The sequence below is a fragment of the Manis javanica genome, chromosome 3, assembly GCF_040802235.1.
Source record: "Manis javanica isolate MJ-LG chromosome 3, MJ_LKY, whole genome shotgun sequence".
Taxonomy (NCBI): Eukaryota; Metazoa; Chordata; class Mammalia; order Pholidota; family Manidae; genus Manis; species Manis javanica.
The window spans coordinates 126,907,931-126,924,995 of record NC_133158.1 but is presented as its reverse complement, the minus strand read 5'-3'; the positions used below and the strand labels follow the sequence as shown (position 1 = coordinate 126,924,995).

At 38.1% G+C, this 17,065-nt stretch overlaps 2 protein-coding genes across 10 annotated transcripts in view; both read left to right on the top strand.

Annotated features, from left to right (window-relative positions):
• Window positions 1-32: 32 nt before the first annotated feature.
• Window positions 33-14,342, top strand: ZNF639 (zinc finger protein 639). Of its 8 annotated transcripts, none has more exons than XM_073232040.1 (7): window positions 33-707; window positions 1,451-1,552; window positions 3,942-4,016; window positions 4,647-4,715; window positions 5,644-5,754; window positions 7,646-7,780; window positions 7,917-14,342. In XM_073232040.1, the coding sequence occupies exons 4-7, from the start codon at window positions 4,658-4,660 to the stop codon at window positions 9,068-9,070; spliced, it is 1,458 nt and encodes a 485-aa protein (XP_073088141.1). In that variant the 5' UTR covers window positions 33-707; window positions 1,451-1,552; window positions 3,942-4,016; window positions 4,647-4,657; the 3' UTR covers window positions 9,071-14,342. The 8 variants fall into 8 exon arrangements, with proteins under 8 accessions (XP_073088141.1, XP_073088140.1, XP_073088144.1 ...); XM_073232036.1 differs by lacking the exon at window positions 33-707 and adding an exon at window positions 789-927; XM_073232037.1 differs by lacking the exon at window positions 33-707 and adding an exon at window positions 848-986.
• Window positions 14,343-15,444: 1,102 nt separating this feature from the next.
• Window positions 15,445-17,065, top strand: part of MFN1 (mitofusin 1) — a 57,517-nt gene continuing 55,896 nt past the window's right edge. For both annotated transcript variants that reach the window (XM_073232035.1, XM_017676686.3), the window contains exons 1-2: window positions 15,445-15,602; window positions 16,599-16,717. In XM_073232035.1, the coding sequence (XP_073088136.1) occupies window positions 16,606-16,717 (112 nt within the window). In that variant the 5' untranslated portion in view covers window positions 15,445-15,602; window positions 16,599-16,605. The remainder of the gene's footprint in view (window positions 15,603-16,598; window positions 16,718-17,065) is intronic.

The window sequence follows — 17,065 nt, the reverse complement described above, 5'->3', positions numbered from 1 at the left end:
ATCTTCATTTTTGAAACCTTGTTCACGAGTTTATTTATGCATATTTAATTCTCTCTACATCTGCTCATAGAAGCTAAAGGTAGGAAAAGGGATTAAATCATTTAATCCAATTCCCTGTAACATGACATTCATTCTACCAAAATGTCCTTAGTCCAGGGAAACAGCTAAAGCCTAATAATGAATGACACAACGGTCCTCGAGTTTCACCCTCCTGCCCTGGGGACAGCATCCCAGCCTTCGTAAAGGCAGACACGGCGGGGCCTTCTCCGTCCCAGCGGGCTGCTGCCCCTCTGGGGCTTGACGTGCCATAAGCCTTGCCTACCACATGTCAAGACCATTTCAGCTGGAGACGGACGGCAAGAAGGCTGCGGCGCGCCGCGCTTCTCCCACTTCCTTGGGGGAGTAGGGGGCGGGAGGACGGGCTGGGAGCGGGAGCGGCAGTTCCTGCGGCGGCCTCGCCGGGAGCAGTCCGGGGTGGAGGCCCCCGCGCCGCCCCTGGGACCCAGCCCGGAAGGGCCTGCGGCGGCGCAGCAAGGCCGGCAGGAGGCACGGGCCGCCGGGCCACCCCCGGGGCTGGGAGCGGGTGGTCCCTCCCAAGCCCGGCGTGCTGCGAATCCGCACCGCGCGATTCTCTGGCCCCACCACCACCTCGTCTTCCCGCCTGTCGGCGGGCGCCAGGGTGTGCGGCGCAGGCGCGGACGGCGGCGGTGAGTGCGGCCGCCTAGCCTAGGCCTGGGGCCTGGCGGGCAGGGCGTGTGGCGCACGGGAGGGACGGGGGCTGGCCCAGCCGAGAGCCCGGGAGCGCTAGGGCTCGAGCGGGACGGCCCGCCGGCCGGGCTGCGCGGCCCGCTGTCGCGTGCTCGGGTGCCGTGGCCGCCTCCACCTCGGAGGAGCGCCTGGGCTGGCCGGGAGGGCCCCGGGAGACCGGTGAGTGCGGGGGCAGCGGGCCGGCCGGGCACCGGACTGCAGCACGGAGAGAGCAGCAGGTCCGGAAGGTGTCTTTTAAACTGAAACCCTGCTTTGGTTGTGTGGCGGGTGGCGCCCCTCCCCCATCTCGAAGGCAGTTCCACGCCTCTGCCCGGGCTCGCCTCGGTCCCTGGCTTTTTCCCTTGTGGCGCCTGGCGGAGGGTCTTGGGAGGCCCCGCGGGCCCTAGTGCGGACCGTGCGTGGCGCGGGAGTGAAGGTGGCTGGTGACGCGCGGTCGCTGCAGAGTCGGGGCCCCGGATGCCCGTCGGTGCCATGCTGGCCCTCCTGCCCCGCGGAGGCATCGCTGCGACCCTCCGTCGCGCCGCCAACTGGCAACCGCGGAAAGCAGGCGTCGGTACTGCCTCCCAAGTCTTCAGTCAGTAGTCTAGCCACGCGTTAGGGTGCTTTCAAACGGCTTCTGGTTTTGTTATTTAGTATAACCTAGGGACACAAGTAATTTAAAGCAGTTTATCTTTTTGCAAAGCTAAAAATGTGTACTTCAGCAAAGAGCGACACTACGTTGGACGCGTAGTGGGTTCCAGTTCATTCTCTCCAACAGTTTTGGGTTTCACTTAACATCTGGAAGGTATGATTAAAATGAGGGTGAAAAAGAACATACTTTTCAAGCTCTTTAGTATATAATGTACTTTTTATTGTAAATGCTTATTTTTATGCCAGTTAAGAAGAGAATATTTACATTCATGTAAGGCGGTTAAAAAGGTTGATTTGACGTTAAGTTCTGAATGCCTATTATGTGTAGTGTGTTTTGTACATAGACATTATTAGAAAAAAATTGCAGGTGGAAAGATGCTGATACATATTTTGTAAGTTGATTTTTTAAATGTTCTGTGTGGCTTCTTATTTTTGTAAGTGTAAAATACATATGTCCACCTTAGCATAGGAAAATGTCTAGAATTCTGTACACCAAAATGTTAACAGTGGTTTTTCTGGGTAAATAGATTGTATGTAATTTAATTTTCCTAATTTTCCTTCAGTGACATGTATTACATCTACAGTTTGTAAAGTAGGGAAGGGAGAATGAATAAGTTACATGTGATTGAGAATCTTCCCAGTGGGAGGAGGACTACTGAGCAAATGTTTATAAGACATCCCTGAGTTAAAAAATGAACTTCCTGATCAGGGCAGTTAAGTATACAAAAGGCACATAAAAACATTTGCTGAAATGAAGGAGTTAGCATTTTTGCCCTTGAGTGGGCATCTTACAATCATGTTGGAAGGAGATCAAATAAATATTTGAATATTAGTCACCCCTAGGTAGGAGTCAGCCTTTCCTAATCAAGGTGACCCTGTTCCTCTCATCTGATAGTCTGAATCCCAGCCAGCTTGCAACATTAATTTAAATACCATGCTTGGTCTCCTTTTCTTGCTTTTTTTATTACTCAAGTTGGAAAGAATTTGAAGTGTATTCTGAAATAACACAGAGGATACTTGTGACTGATAGTTTTGAATGTTCTCCCTGATACTTTCATTAGATCAGAAGTGTAAGGCTTTTTTTTGGCTGTATAAATTCTAGTATACAGAAGAGGTATTTAGAATAAGTCTTGAAATTTTAGTTTATTACATGAATGTGACAACAGCTCTTTTTTAAAATTTTTACTTAATGCACTTGATTGGAATGGGCTCAAGGAATGCTATTTGTGTTAGTGTTATTAGATGAGGCATTTTATATATATTAATATCATTTCTATAAATCTCATGGTTGTCAGTTTCTTTGAGTGATTCCCTTCCCCTCCTCCAAGTTGGTGGCTGAATAAGAACTGGAAGCGAGGTGGAACTTGCTAGTAGCAGTGATTAGCAATGAAGAATTACTCACATACAGTTCGTTTTTCCAAACCCAGGCGTCGGAAGGCATGCTTTCTCATCTCTGGTTCTGCCACTTAATTAACTTAACTTTCACTGAGTCTATTTCCCTATCAGTAAAATTGGATGGGTTTGATAGTAGCCCCTCTGTACCTCACAGGATTATTGTGAAGATCAAATAAAATAAGGGTTAAGAAAATGCTGAATAAACTAAAAAGTACAATTGTATTACCGTATGATCACATCACATTGTAGTGCTGATATATCCAGAACTTAGTGAAGCAATAAAAACAGTTTGTGAACCTCACATTTCTTACCGCCAGAAATGAGATGGTCTTAGTAATAGTGCTACTATGTATATCACCTTGGTGATAAGAAAGCAGCATATAAAGCTGGCAGAGAAAAACTTTACAGTGTATTTCTTTTTCTGCCTTACTTAACATTCCTTACTTGCCTGCTGCTACAATAAAACAAACACTAATCTTACATGGAAGAGGTAGTTCTGATACTGATGCTAGTCTATTTCTTGAGTTGGGGGAATCACTTTATCTCCCTATTTGTTTACAAAGCACAGGCTTTAAAATTGATTAGATCTTTCTTCAAATCCCAACCCTACCACTTACTGAGTATCCCCTTAACTTTATTATGCTTCTTTCTTCATAAATAACAAGGGGTAAACAATAAGGCTTTTGAGAGAGTAATCTAGATTTTGCGTATCATAGGATTACACAAGATATAGTATATGCACAGCCTGGTACATAGTTGCCTGGTACATAGTTGGCGCTCAATGAATGATCGTGATTCTTCTATTGTTTAATAGCCTATGAGGACTACAGGACTTAAACATCTTAAAGTCTGGGATTTGGTGTTTGCTTTCATTATGGCTGGATAAATCAGTGCAGATTTAAATTATTATTTTGGTGTTAAGATATAGCTATTGAGTTAGACTCTCACTTCAAAGAAATAACATGTATACTCATAATTATCAATATATATACAAATTTTTGTACTTAATATACTGTACTCAAAAGAATATTATATTTGAATTCTGTATAAGTTTCCAGTTGATCAGAGATCTAATACCACTGTATTCTTGAGTCTTAGAAATGAACTACGTGTTTGCTTATATGACTTCTGTCATGTTTTTCCTACAGGCATTTTTTACCATCTGTGAAAACTTCTCTATAATTCTCTATAATTCCTCACTCCAGTATTAAGAATTATACCAAGTAAGTGGAATATGGTAAAGGTAATTGTCAATTTTGTAACATCCCTTGCAAATGTAATTGTACAATGGTTGCCATATCTGTTTTGTTCTCAGTAGAAAGTTAAATGTTACCTCATAAGTAAGAAATAACTTCTGAAGATTATATTATGAGATTCTAAGTGATGAGTATATTTTCTGGAAGCCAAGGGGACTGATACAGATTTGTGACAATTTTTTTTTTAATGGTAGGTATCACTTTTACCTTGAAAACTATATGAAAATATTCCCAATTATAAAAAAATGTACTTTTTATTCTTAGTGTGGTACCATAGGCACAATTTTTTTATATAAAAAATAATTTATACAGCTTCTTTTAATTATCTAGTTCTCACAATTATAGCAACATTTGAAAAAGATTTCCAATCAAATCAGAAAACAGATCAGGGTCCTGCCTCTAAACTTGATTAGTAAAATAAATCCAAAATACAAACAGAGCCATTGTTTAACATTTCTTTCTTTTTTTTTTTTTTTAACATTTCTCTTATGAAGTAGATTTCCATGTGGCACATACATTTTTTATTACCAATAAATTCTTTAGTTAGAAGGAATTTTTTTAAGTTACAATCAGTAACTTAAATTTTTCCATTTTTAGATTGAAAAGATATGAATGAATATCCTAAAAAAAGAAAAAGGAAGACTTTACACCCTTCTCGTTATTCAGGTCAGTGAATAGTTTTAAAGTTGGGCCATGGATTAATTCCCATGCAATTGTATTCCCATCCATTTTCTTATAAATGTTTGAATAAGAGTTAAAATATCTCAGTCAATTTTTAGATGAGAGAAGACTTTAAATAAATTCTCTGAATATATACTTCTCAATGTCTTCCATGTGCTAGGCACACGTGAGAACCTTACAGACATTATTTAGTCCTCACAACTTCATGGTTGATAGATACTTAAAAATTAGATACCCAGGGTTGCAGACTATACAACATAATTGAGATTTGCCTGTGTGATTCCCAAGCTTGTGCTTAAGGCACAGCAGTAAATAACCTTGTGTAATCTTTGATCCTTTGATTGTGATTGGCTGTGCTGTTTTGGCAGTATTGAGAAGAGAGGTCTTTTGTTGCCATCTTTAATATACCTCATATACATATACTTGGGACAGTCTTGGGCATAACTTTTTACACACCCCACTTAACACACTTCACATCTGAGGAAATTAATCCTGGTTTCCTGACTATTGGCCCTTCTCAGGCAAGACTTGAAATGAAATGATTATATCCAGAAGCCTTAACTGGTCCACATACCATCTCCACTACGTATTATGCTTTCTCTGCACTACATGCAGATCTTGGTACTTAATTCAATGGTTTTCGCAGTTAACATATATTTTGCATATTTACATTTTGTGGGATTCTGATACGAAGGTAAATGTATCTCCAAAGCATTTTAAATTGTTTAACTTGTGGTTCTTTCAAAGCTCAATATCAGAGCTGAAATGAAAAAGCTTTCAGAATTGAGTGAAATATTAATACTTTGTTATAAATCATATAAAAATTTATGTATGTTGGATGAAGGGATAGCTGTCATTAAATGTGTATATGTTTACTGTGCTTAAATTTTTTAAAATTTTGTTTCATGTATAGATTCTTCTGGAATAAGCAGAATTGCAGATGGATTCAGTGGAATTTTTTCTGACCATTGTTACAGTGTTTGTTCTATGAGACAACCAGATTTAAAGTATTTTGACAACAAAGGTATATCTAACATTTTCCAGAATGTTTTCTGTTAAATTGCTTTTATATATTTTTATTTCTTATATGAAAGTGTGGGTCAAAGTGATGATTTCAAAATGGGCAAGTGCTTAAATTTGTTTAAATGTAAGAAAACAAAAGTATTTTGTAAGAAAGCAAGTGAATTTTTTAACATTATTTCAGACATATAAATAAAAAGCACATTTTTCTAAATCCAGTTTAGTTGGCTAAGAATTGGGGGCAGAGCAGGAGTAACCCAGAGTTGGTAGTGTTTACAGTTTAAAGTTAAGAATAATGTTACACATGGTGTTTCCATTCAGCTATACCTTTCAGTCTGGAGGGCTAATGGAAAGAACAGAGGGTGAAGGATTTGGTCTTCCTCAGTCTGCATCTTCTTTTGACTCCTCTTTTGTAAAGCAGTGGGTGAACAATAACTTATATTTGTTCACTTCTTCTCTGCAACCATCAAAACTCCCAATTGTGTTAAGCTCCTGTTAGAGGAACAAAACATAAATAATTAAAAAACAGGGAGTAGGAGACATCAGGGTGAACTCATGTTCGGCTTTCTGTAAACACAGATGGGTAACACAGAAACATAGATAGCAATGTCTATATAGTCTTGGCAGTGTACACACGTTTTTTGCTTTGGCAACTGAAACAGCCTAAAAGAAATGACACCGCAGTAACTGTGAGCGCATCTGATTCCCACATCTTGGTTTCTAATACTGGAACGAACGAACGAACGAACACACACACACACACACACACACACACACTCACACTCACACACACACACACACACACACACACACACACCCCTTTGCTAGAGGAGTGCAGGAGCCAATTAAAAGAGTTCCCAGTAGCCAAATAATTTGAGGGGAAAAAAAGATGAATTATAAGTCAAAGTATAAAATAAATAGGCATGAGCCCATACTAATACAAATAAATAAACAAACACATTTGTACAGAAGAATTGTCAATTATTTCTGTGAATACTCCTTCAAGGACGTGGAATATCACTCTCCAGTCCTTAGCTGTGGACTGTATATAGTGACTTTGTTCTAAAGCGTAGAGTATTTAAAGTTAAGGAGTCACTTTACAGTGGAGAAACCTGATAAATACTTTTGCAACAAGGTGATCAAGGTCAACATCAACAGTAATAAATCATGTTAGTTGTATATACATACCCTTGATGTGATGTGATAAAAATGGCAGTTTGCCTCTGTGGTCTACCTCCCAGTAACCCCATAATCCTAGTCTAATTATTAAAAAAAAAAATCCACTAGTGGGGCATTCTAAAAAATACCTGACTCATACTCCTCAAAACTGTCATGGTCATCAAAAACAAGGAAAGTCTGAGCAACTGCCACAACTAACAGACCCCTACATTACAATTACATGTAATGTGAGATCTGGATGGAATCATGGAACAGAAAAAGGACATTAGGTTGAAAACAAATCTGGATGACATACAGACTTTAGTTAATAACAATTTATCATCAGTACTGGTCATTAATTATAATAAATGTACCATATTAACATAAGATGCTACTGGTGGAAAAACTGAATGCAGAATATATGGGATTTCACTGTACTATCTTCTCAAATTTTTTCTGTAAATCTTAAACTTCCAAAAAATAAGTGTATTAAAAATGACATGATGTTGAAATACAGTTTTCTCCGCTATTTCAGTTTCCTTCTGCTAACTTTCAAACAATGGGGCTGGGCTGAGGGAATAAAGGCTTATTCAAACTCTGCAATTGAAACTTTTAAAAGTGTATTCTCATCTAAATGAGGGCATGAAAGCAATGTTTTATTTAAAACATTTGGTGCTTTGTTTATAACTGTTTAATATTTGCATATAAATAGTGTTTTTTCAAATCCCATTTTACAGATGATGATTCTGATACAGAAACATCAAATGACTTGCCAAAATTTACAGATGGAATCAAGGCCCGAAACAGAAATCAGAACTACCTGGTTCCCAGTCCTGTGCTTAGAATCCTAGAGCACTCTGCATTTTCTACAGGTCAGGCAAAGTCATTAATAGCATTTGTATATTTTGTATCAGATCGATGAAAAAAATGCATAAAATTCTTTTTCCAGTTATTTACCTAATAGGACTTATTTAATAATAGTAATAATAGGCTTGTTTTATTTTTCAGAAAAATCTGCTGATATTGAAATTTGTGATGAGGAGTGTGACTCACTTGAATCAGTCAACCAGCAAACTCAGGAGGAGAGTCCTATAGAAGTTCACACTGCTGAAGATGTTCCAATTGCTGCAGAAGTGCATGCCATTTCTGAAGATTATGACATAGAGACAGAAAACAATTCTTCTGAGAGTCTCCAAGACCAAATTGATGAGAATCCACCAGCTAAACTTTGCAAAATTCTTGACAAGAACCAAGCTTTGAATGTAACTGCCCAGCAGAAATGGCCTTTACTGAGAGCTAATAGCAGTGGCCTCTATAAATGTGAACTCTGTGAGTTCAACAGCAAGTATTTTTCTGATTTAAAGCAGCATATGATCCTGAAGCATAAGCGAACTGATTCAAATGTGTGTCGAGTATGCAAGGAAAGTTTCTCTACCAACATGCTTCTAATCGAACATGCCAAATTGCATGAAGAGGATACCTACATTTGTAAATACTGCGATTATAAGACAGTAATTTTTGAGAACCTCAGCCAGCACATTGCAGACACTCATTTTAGTGATCACCTTTATTGGTGTGAACAGTGTGATGTACAGTTCTCCTCAAGCAGTGAACTCTACCTACATTTCCAGGAACACAGCTGTGATGAACAGTACTTGTGTCAGTTCTGTGAACATGAAACAAATGATCCAGAAGACTTGCATAGCCATGTGGTAAATGAACATGCATGTAAATTAATAGAATTAAGTGATAAGTATAACAATGGAGAACATGGACAGTACAGCCTCTTAAGCAAAATTACCTTTGACAAATGTAAAAATTTCTTTGTATGTCAAGTATGTGGTTTTCGGAGTAGACTTCATACAAATGTTAACAGGCATGTTGCTATTGAACATACTAAGATTTTTCCTCATGTTTGTGATGACTGTGGCAAAGGTTTTTCAAGTATGCTAGAATATTGTAAACATTTAAATTCACATTTATCTGAAGGGATTTACTTATGCCAGTACTGTGAATATTCAACAGGACAGATTGAAGATCTTAAAATTCATCTAGATTTCAAACATTCAGCTGACTTACCTCATAAATGCAATGACTGCTTGATGAGGTTTGGAAATGAAAGGGAATTAATAAGTCATCTTCCAGTCCATGAGACAACTTGATTATTCTCTTTAAATGACATAATGTAAAGTAATAAATTCAACTTTTTTTGGAGATGTTAAAATTGATGATTTTAAGCACAACTTATGGGAATTGCCTTTAATAAGATTTTTCAAATTGTCCAATTTTCTTGACATTGCTACATTTTTCAGTATGTAATTGTATCTTAAATGTGGTATTTTCAGTGTATAGTAGTTCATAGTTTAACCACTCTTGGTGACTAGGATCCTGTTTCTTGCGTGTGCTCTGATTTCATGAATTGGTAAGAAACAGATGTATTAAAGAAGCTAGACTAGTTTTCCTTCTGGAACCATAGGGGCTATTAACTTTAGTTTTTAAACTCAAACTCAGTTTTTCAGGTGGCATTAAAGTACTGCACTATCAGAACTAAAATGCAACATAATATACAATTAAGTCCACTGATACTCCCATTAATAAGAACCCATACCCTCTTTTTTACATTCTCCATCAGTAATTCTCCCCAAGGCAATGATTTCTTTTAATAACACTAGGAGGCCAGTGTTATAGTAGGAAAGAAAGATCTGGTTTTCTTGGTAGTTTTTTTTCTTTTAACTTTATTTTAGCCCCTATGTGTTAAGTAATTTAAGATGGGAGGATAAGAAGAACTGGTAAGCATTTAGAACAATTACAAAAGTAACATTTCAAAACTCATAACTTGTTCACATTTCATTTGCAATTATGCAACTGCAAAGTCATGCCCAAACTTCTGATGTCAAATCATATTGACTGAGAAAACCCACCTAAGTATTAATATAGAATTAGGTAGTTCTGGGAGATAAGGAGTTGTTGACTGATTATGTATAAATTACTTTTGATAATGGTAAAATAATCTTAGCTCTTATATTAGATTCTTATGACTGCTGTAAGAAATTGCCACAAACTGAAAACAATAAATTTGTTTCTCAGTTCTAGACCCTAAAAGTTTGAATTAGAATGTTGGCATAGGTTGTACTTCCTGAGGGCTGTAGATTTGTATCCAGCATTTCTTGTCGGCTTATCGTTGGCCACCTCCATGTTCACATGGTATTTCTCTCCATATGCGAGTATGTCTCCAGATTTCCCCTTTTGCAAGGATACCAGTCACTGGGGTAGGGCTTACCCTAAAGACCCTATCCTCAAATAAGGTCATACTTTGAAGTACTGGGGTCCAGGACTTAACATACAGGGATAGGCGAGGAGACATACAACAACTGCAATTTAATAGCAGATTCTTAAATAGTATCAAGAAGATAGAATTTTGTATATCATTGATGGCCTCAAATTTAAAACTGCTGCTAACAATGTTGTTGTTCAAGAATACTGATATAGTTAAACAGACCAATTTATGACATAGTTTTCCCACTGCAACAACCATGGGAATTTAAGTATTTTGAGAAAAGTTGCAACAACATTTTCAAAGCCATTTTTATCTCTACTGTTTCTCATATATGCATATCTATTCCTGGAAACTACCTTTCCATCTGATTGTAACATTCCAAATGGGGCTGTCTGATACAAATATGTCTTAGAAGACTTAGAATTGTAGTTTAAATTGGAAGAGAACTTCAGAAACTATCTGGTCTAAACTCTAGTTCTGTAAGTTGTGGAAGTAGAAACTCACATCACGAGGCCAGGGTCACAAAACCAGTTGCTGCTGACAGGAATGGAATCCAAATTCCCTGGCTTCCAGTCTAGTGATGATACCACTGCATGTTACATAAAAATCACCTCTGTTACACCATGTCACATAAAAGTCCAAGCTTTGTCCTTGGGTGTTTTTCGTGACTACTTAACCTAGCCATTCAACTGCCTTCTTTAAATTCTGCTTTTATACTTTCTTGATACACATCCAGCTCCAGGAATTTCATCTTCAGGAAACAAACCTTAAATAAGTATTGCCTTGGTGTTTTTTAAAATTCTGTATTTTATTGCTTTACATTTGATCAGGTGTTAGTAATCAAAGAGATTATAATGAATACTCAGATGCAAAATTGAAGTTCTAGAACCATATAATTTTATATTTTTTGAGGCCACATCCCATTGACAGTTAACTTTCTGCTTTGACTCAGCTTTTGAGTTGGTCTATGACTGACCATAAATTGCTGAGGTAGCTGATTGATATTTTTAGCTTAATAACTTCTTTGGAAAAACAAACCCACCTAAAGAAAATTTCTAACTGCATCTGTTTTTTTCCTCCTCAGACACAGGTATTTTCACTGTGACTTGAAACACAATTCAAGTCCGAGAATACCGATAAGGGTGTTTATTATTAGCACTACAATAGAATTCTTGGTAGCAGTGAACAGTAGTGTGTTTTTTTTTCCTTGTCTTCACCTTTCAAGGAGTTATTACTTTTGAAATTCCAAAGCATTTCCCCTGTACTCCAAAGTCTGAAAGTGATTATACACTACTCAAAAGTCTCTCCTCTTCGCTGCTTATATATTTGCCAGTTGCAGCATAAAATCGCCTTTCTTCGATTTCTCTGAATGTATGTAGAATTAGGAAGTTCTGGGAGATAAGTGATGACTTTTACAGTCAGTAGCCTTTTGTTAGGTGATTGCTGAGTTATTGGCAGGTGTATTGTATAGACAGGGTTTTTTTTTTCCAAGTAAACTAACACTATTCCTAATTTTTAAATCTTGAAATTCCTGACACTTGACCATTAACCTTACTTTTGCTTGTTTCATCAGTTTTACTACTTTTCCCAAACTACTATGATTCATTTTTAATGGAGTTCTAATGCCTAAAAAGCACTATATGTTATGTAAATTTGAAAGGGCTAATAAAAATCAAATGGGCACTTGAGAAGAGTCCTCTTGAGAAGCATATTGGCTTACCAAAAAATCAATACTCATTAAGAATTTAACTGAAAATAGACAGTTAAAACTAAATGTTAATCCCAATGGGGAAGCAAATTTGGTTAGTTAGGTTTACCCTACAATTAACAGTCTTATCCTTAAAAATTAAAAATGAAACTTTGGGATATCTTCCTTTTCCTATAACTTTCAGTTCTGATGACTAAAAGATAAAAAGTACATGAGAGAACTTTTACTCATGGTATTGAATTAATGGATTTACATAGACTTTATATTGGTTTAGCAGATCATAAATTAATCTTTTAAGACATTCAGATCTTAGAGAAATGTGTACAATGTATAAATATAAATTCACAAAGCTAAACGTGTAATTTACATGTTTATATGAAGTTATATATTCAATTTGTATGTTTAAAAACAAAATCTTAAGAACCTAATGGTTGTTTGGAACCTTATACTTGTGATTTGAAATATAATTCTCTGGATAAAGACCCCATATTAAAGCAACATTGACCATAATTTCTGTACCAAGTTCATTTTCCTTAATAACCTCAGTGTGAAACTGATAACTACCTGAGCTCCAGGTAAATTACATTTGTGAAAAGTAATTTCTTCATACTAAAGAGAAACAATTTTCTCACATTGCTAGGAATATTGTATTATCTATTAGTCATTCCCATACTTTAAAAGGGATGATTAGACACTTCTTAAAAGGAATTTTTTATCACAGCCTTTAAAAGTTTTTTTTTTAATAGGCAAATGACCATAACCTAGATAATCTTTTTTCTTGCTAAAAATATTGAGCAGAATGAATTATATCCAGAAAAAACTAATGAAAAGTATGTTTTGAATGAAAACTCAAAGTTTTCCATTTTTTGGTATCATCTAGATAGTGCCCACTAAGGAAAATCATTACAGTTAAAATAATTGGTACTTTTGCCCTTACTCTCGAGTAAGCCAAGATCAGGAATTGGAATCAGCCACCAAATGTAATTTCTGGTGGGTAATTTTACCTTTTTTAATCCTCTGCCTACGTGCCATTCACCAAAATTATTGGTTGGCTAAATTTGAGAATATTGAATTCTATTTTCCTGCCTGTTCTCTTCACTTTATGTAGGGTTACTTCTCTTTATGGCATTATTCATGTTTCTAAAACATTCCTCAAACCATTTTCCATGGCTGGTTACCCTAATATTTGCATCTTTTCCTCACTTCATTTGGCTTTTCAGAAAGTCTCAAAAGATTAAAGTTTTCCCATTTAATAAGGTAAGAGTGAATTTGTTTTCTTCTCTCTACTCTATGAACTGTGTTAAAATAAGTTACTCCCTTCACACTATTTACCACATTACTTGTCTCTATACCCTGAAATATTTTATATATTCCTATCTAACAGCAGTGGCTGGGCTGAATTTATAAATTTAAATATGTCTATTTTGGATTTTAAGCAGAATACCATGGCACAGATCTTAAAACTTTATGGTTATAAGATTTTGGTTAAGTTCCTTATGGCACTGATATAATTAATGTTCTTTAGTGAACTGAAGTATTGAATTATTGGAAATAACTGAATGACACAATGTTACTCTGGGAGGAACCTCAGAGATCATCTAATCCAGACTCAAAGTACACAGCATATAAAAATGTATATGGTACATAGTTTTATTTTCATGGTTATAAATTATATGTTGTAAAATTTAAGAAGTACATCAAATCTGATTTGTGAATACTTTTACTTAGGGACAATTTTTTAAGAAAAAACAGAAAAACATGAATAATGATATATGGACATGGAAAAAATTGGGTAGATGATATATGAATTTTGAGAATACAAGATTCTGACCCAAATTTCTTTTTTATAGCTTAGGAAATGGTTCTCTAACATCATTAATCAAATGCTTTTTAAGCTAGAAAAAACAGGATTTCTAACTCCCTGCAACTCTTCAAAATTTTTCTTTAGAAGTTTAAATGTGCCCTATTTTTTCATGGAATGTCATACTAGAAGACAGAAAACTACATATTAGTACTGGACCTAATCATATGACTTTGATTTCTAATCCCTGCTCTCTAACTATAAATGACTAATTTTGGACAATGCTTGTAAGGTTACTGGTCCATGGACTCTGCAACTCTGTAAAAACTATTTCACTACTCTTCAGTTTAACAGCTGTGGAATATTTACTTTCAAGCCATGTGTTCAGGGCTACAAGGTTACCCCTCAAAGACATTTACCATTTAGGCAGAATAATGGTGAAAACAGAAAAAAACTTGTCACCTTTCCAAACTTTGATTCAGAGAATATCAAATTGAACATCTTTTGTGTTTCTAAGTATTTTCTTTGTGTACCATAAACATTCTTGTATGTGTTGAGGTGTTTTGGGTTTTGTTTTGTTTTATTCCAGGGCAGGTATGAGTTCATAAATATTTTTTTGTCCGCTTGTGATTAAATACTTTCAAAATATGGAGAATGGCTAAAGTTTATACTCCCAGCAATTGATCATGCTTCCTCACATCCTTATCAACAATTACAATCAGTCTCCCTTTTCCCTCCCCACATTCCAGAGGTACTGGCCTTCTTTGCATCATCCATCCCACTGTCCTTACGATAGGCCTTTGGACTTCTGTTCCCACAATTTTGGGCACTCTTTCTCCGGACGTTCCAAGGATTGGCTTGGAAAAGCAATGAAATACAACCTCCTCAGAAAGCACCACCCCGTGTGGCTCATTCTCATTTTTCTTCAGATAGTCTATCCCGCTGCCATTTTTTATTCTTCAGAGTAGTAAGTATTGTTTGAAACGATCTAACCTATTCCATTTATTTATTGATTCTCACCTGCTCCAACAAAAGAACAATATTTAACTCTCACTACATGCCCAGCACTTTACATGATATCGAACAACTTAATTTTCACAACAAACCATAAGGTACGTATCATTAGCACTCCAGATTTACAGATGAAGTACCAGGGGCTCAGACAGATGAAGTGGCTTCACTTGCGAAACTGCATCTCACCGCAGCTTTTGAAGGAAATCCCCAGCATATTCCATTGGGCCAGGGACCGACCAGGAGTAGCAGTTCCCGCAGGGTGTTAGAACTGCACACTCCCGAGCCTCACCTCTGACCCAATGAGCAAGAATCCACAGTTTAACAAGATCCGCAGGTGATTCCTAAATACAAAGCGTGAGATGCACTGGTTTCGGATACATCAATTTCCTGTCGTAGCCCCTCTGCACAAACAATTGCAGCCGTACCCAAAGCCCCGGAAGCCAATCACGAGGGAACAGAGCCGCGAGAGGTCAAAGGTTATTACTGATGGCCCCGCAAAGAGAATCCCTCGTCTGGCAGCTCCAACAACGCTACTCCTTTTAGTTTTCCCTCACTAGCCAGCTCCTGGCAGCTAGCTGTCCTACGCAGGGCAGAGCTCCGGTAACTTTCAAGGAGGGGAAGCAGAGGTTAGGGAATGAACTGAAACCCCTTCTTCTTCTTTAATTCGATGCCCACAACGACCCTTGCCTTCTGCCCTTAATAAAAATGGCGCCTTGCGTAGGTGTAGTTCCAGCTACGGAGCCAAACATAATTGGGAAGGCAAGAGACCGGAAGTGACCGCTGTTTGGCCAATTCTCCCACCTCCTTCCGGTCTTGGTGCCTGTCTTAGGATGAGGCGGCCTGAGGGCTGTGGCTGAACTGCGGTTGCCAGTGACAAGTCGGAGCCGGGACAGTGTGAGTACCCGCTGCCTCGGCCATCGGCCGGGTCACTTCTCCCGAGGTGACCTTTGTGCGGTCAGGGACGGGGCAGGGAGTCGTGTGCAAGGCGCTCTGTGATGCGGCACCGCCGCGGTTCTGCGCGAAAGCGAGCAGGCGGGCGGCCGAGGGGAACCCCGGAGCCCGGCGGGTGGAGAGCCCGGTCCCCGGCCGCCGCACGCGGATCGGTGGTGGGGTCTGGCTCCTAGCACTGCGGGCGGGCTCCCGCGCCCGGTGTGTAAGGAGTGGAAGGCCTTTTCCCAAAGTAACCTTACACCCGGCTAGACCGGATCGTTGCCCTCACCCTGCTGTTCCCACGCAGCTCCGTCGCTCAGTCATTTCCTGCCCCTCTGGAAGGCTCAGCCTTCTTTATTCCACACACATTCAGAATTAGACAGGTATGTGATCGTTTTTTCTTTGGTGTCTTGCATGAGAAGCTGCCAGGAAAAAAAATCTTTTTTATCCTCCTCGAATTTCCTGGTACTTTGGCTGGAAACATTAGCGTTTCCTTTGTTTTGCCTCCTGATTCGTTGTGATAAGAACATTTTCTAAGCGTCAGTATTACTTTATGATCCTGGAATTTTATCTTTTCATTCTGCAAATCTACCTCTACCTTGCTAGAACTTAATATTGAGAAACTTAATTGTGACTTTGGTTTCTTTATACTAACCTTGTTCCCTGATGTACTTAAAAGAGTCACATGCAGTTACAATTAGTTTCATCTTCACCAAAGGGAAATTAAGAGAAATTGCAACCAAGATTTTGGCCAATAGAGTTACCTCATTTTAGGGGAGTATCATTCAAAAGTAGTTTTTAATTGAGTAAAACCCTTTCCCCTAAAACAATTGTCTAAAAGTACTTTGGCAGTTTAACGTATTTCAGTGGGGGAGTTAATCATTGCAGAAGGTGTCATTAATTTGCATGTCTTTATCATACAGTTTAATTTGTGCTTTTCTGACTTTTTTCTCCCCCTAGTAACATAATGGCAGAAACAGCTTCTCCGCTGAAGCACTTTGTGCTAGCTAAGAAGGCGATTACTACAATCTTTGACCAGTTATTGGAGTTTGTTACTGAAGGATCACATTTTGTTGAAGGTTAGTTGCTCTAAGTTTTTAAAATAATTACTGTTGGAAATATACTTTAAGGTGCTTTATTTTTCAGCCTTAGTTACTGAACACATATATGGGGCATTGTTCTGTATGCTATAAGAGATATCATAGCAAATGAAACCCATTTCTCTTTGCAAAGGAAGAAGAAGTGCTTGTATGTGAGATACTATTCTAGCACTTTATTATATTAATAACACATTTAGTCCTCATATCAAAACTTGAGATTTTAATTGCACTTGCTTTTAAAGTTGAAGAAACCAAGGCACAGAAAAGTGAAGCAATTTTCCCAAGGTCACACAGCTAGTAAACACCCAGCCTAAAAACCAGGCAGCC